This window comes from Anastrepha ludens, chromosome 2 (genome assembly GCF_028408465.1).
Source record: "Anastrepha ludens isolate Willacy chromosome 2, idAnaLude1.1, whole genome shotgun sequence".
Lineage (NCBI taxonomy): Eukaryota > Metazoa > Arthropoda > Insecta > Diptera > Tephritidae > Anastrepha > Anastrepha ludens.
The window spans coordinates 145,596,118-145,597,670 of record NC_071498.1 but is presented as its reverse complement, the minus strand read 5'-3'; the positions used below and the strand labels follow the sequence as shown (position 1 = coordinate 145,597,670).

The following is a 1,553-nucleotide window of genomic DNA, read 5'->3' as shown; positions in this document are numbered from 1 at the left end:
ACGAAAGCATTCATGCATTTCGAACAACTCCGAACGTAAATTCGAAAATCGGAGAATAGCATTCACTGAGCACACTCTAAATGTCAAATTGTCACATTTCCCACAAGTTTTTGTAAGCGGAAAGTCCACGAAAAATTTAAATAAATTAAAATAAAGTGGAACAATTATAAAAAATGTAAGTATTTATTGAATAAACGCGCAATCAGTATTTAATTTGTCAAAATACAGGTCCAAAATAACAAAAACAACAGTATGCGGCTTTGCTGGAGTCGCTGCAAGAAAAGCCCTCTATGGCACACGGCTTTTCAAAGTGCTCTAAGGAAGAAGCGTCTGAGTTTTGGAAAAAGGTGGCGGAGGAGCTTAACAGCGTGGGCCCACCACAGAAAGACATCACTAGTTGGAAAAAGGTAAAATGTGTTATTTACTGTGCCTTGTTTGTGTGTATATATGTATATCGTGTTTACTAGGTATGGCTAGACTGGAAAGCGTATATTAAAAGGAAGTTAGCGGAAAACAAAATAGAACAGAGGACTACTGGTGGCGGTCGAAACAGGCAGCACCATTTCAATGAAATGGAGGAAGCTGTCATCCGATTGACTGCACTAGAGACTAGCACGAATGGAATTGAAAACACTGTGAGTGTTGGGCTACCTGTTGCAGGCGATTCTGAAGCTGAGATCGTGGCTGACGTGTCAATGACGTCATCGAGCCGCAGTCCAGCACTTCCGAGACGTATTTCCTCTGCGCGCAAACCAACTGATACAAGTACAGCAGAAGTACTTCAAGACCATTTTTTGCTTCAAAAGCAATTTCAGGAAAAGACCATAGCACACTATTCAATACAGGAACAAAAGCTGGAAGATATTTGTTCCGGTATACGACGATTATACCTAGCAATGGAAAAGCACTACGACCTGAAGAATGCAGAAGTGGAAGAAACCCATAGACACAACCAATCCATGGAAGATTTGATCAATGCTAAAAATTCAATAAAAAAACAAATGTTATTAGTTGAGCAAAAAAGCTTAAATGCGATTTCCAAAAACAACGGAAATTTATACATATGTATGTATGTATATGTACATTCCTTTATTTATATACAAGTGCCTATCAAAAGTTCAATTAAAAAAAGTGTAAATGAATTAATACATATAAGTCTTGCTATTTTTAATTGAATATTACAGTCGTGTTAATGTTGAAGATATAGATTCCCTTATCCGATTAGCTACATTAGTATATGTTGAAGGAGAAGGTTCATACGTTTGATTAAAATGGTTTTCTTCAACATTTTCTGAAAAATCATCAACCACGCGATAATGGATACAAATATTGTGCAATGCTGCGGCAATGTTCACTATTTGGCAAACCTTCATGGGTTCATAATAAAGCTCACGAGCACCCAGAAGGCATCTGAATCGGTTCTTAAATACACCTATGGTCCTTTCTATAGTATTTCTGGCTTTTGCATGTATTTTATTGTAGTTTCCTTCGGCGCTTCCTGTTGTAGGTGAACGAAAAGGTGTCATTAACCATGGCTCTAGAGCATATTCAGC

At 37.7% G+C, this 1,553-nt stretch overlaps 1 protein-coding gene across 1 annotated transcript; it reads left to right on the top strand.

The window, feature by feature from the left end:
* Positions 1-290: 290 nt before the first annotated feature.
* On the top strand, positions 291-1,193 carry LOC128855276 (uncharacterized). The gene is made up of 3 exons (XM_054090031.1): positions 291-407; positions 468-1,133; positions 1,185-1,193. Exons 1-3 carry the CDS (start codon positions 291-293, stop codon positions 1,191-1,193), a joined length of 792 nt encoding a protein of 263 aa, XP_053946006.1.
* The last annotated feature ends 360 nt before the right edge of the window (positions 1,194-1,553 follow it).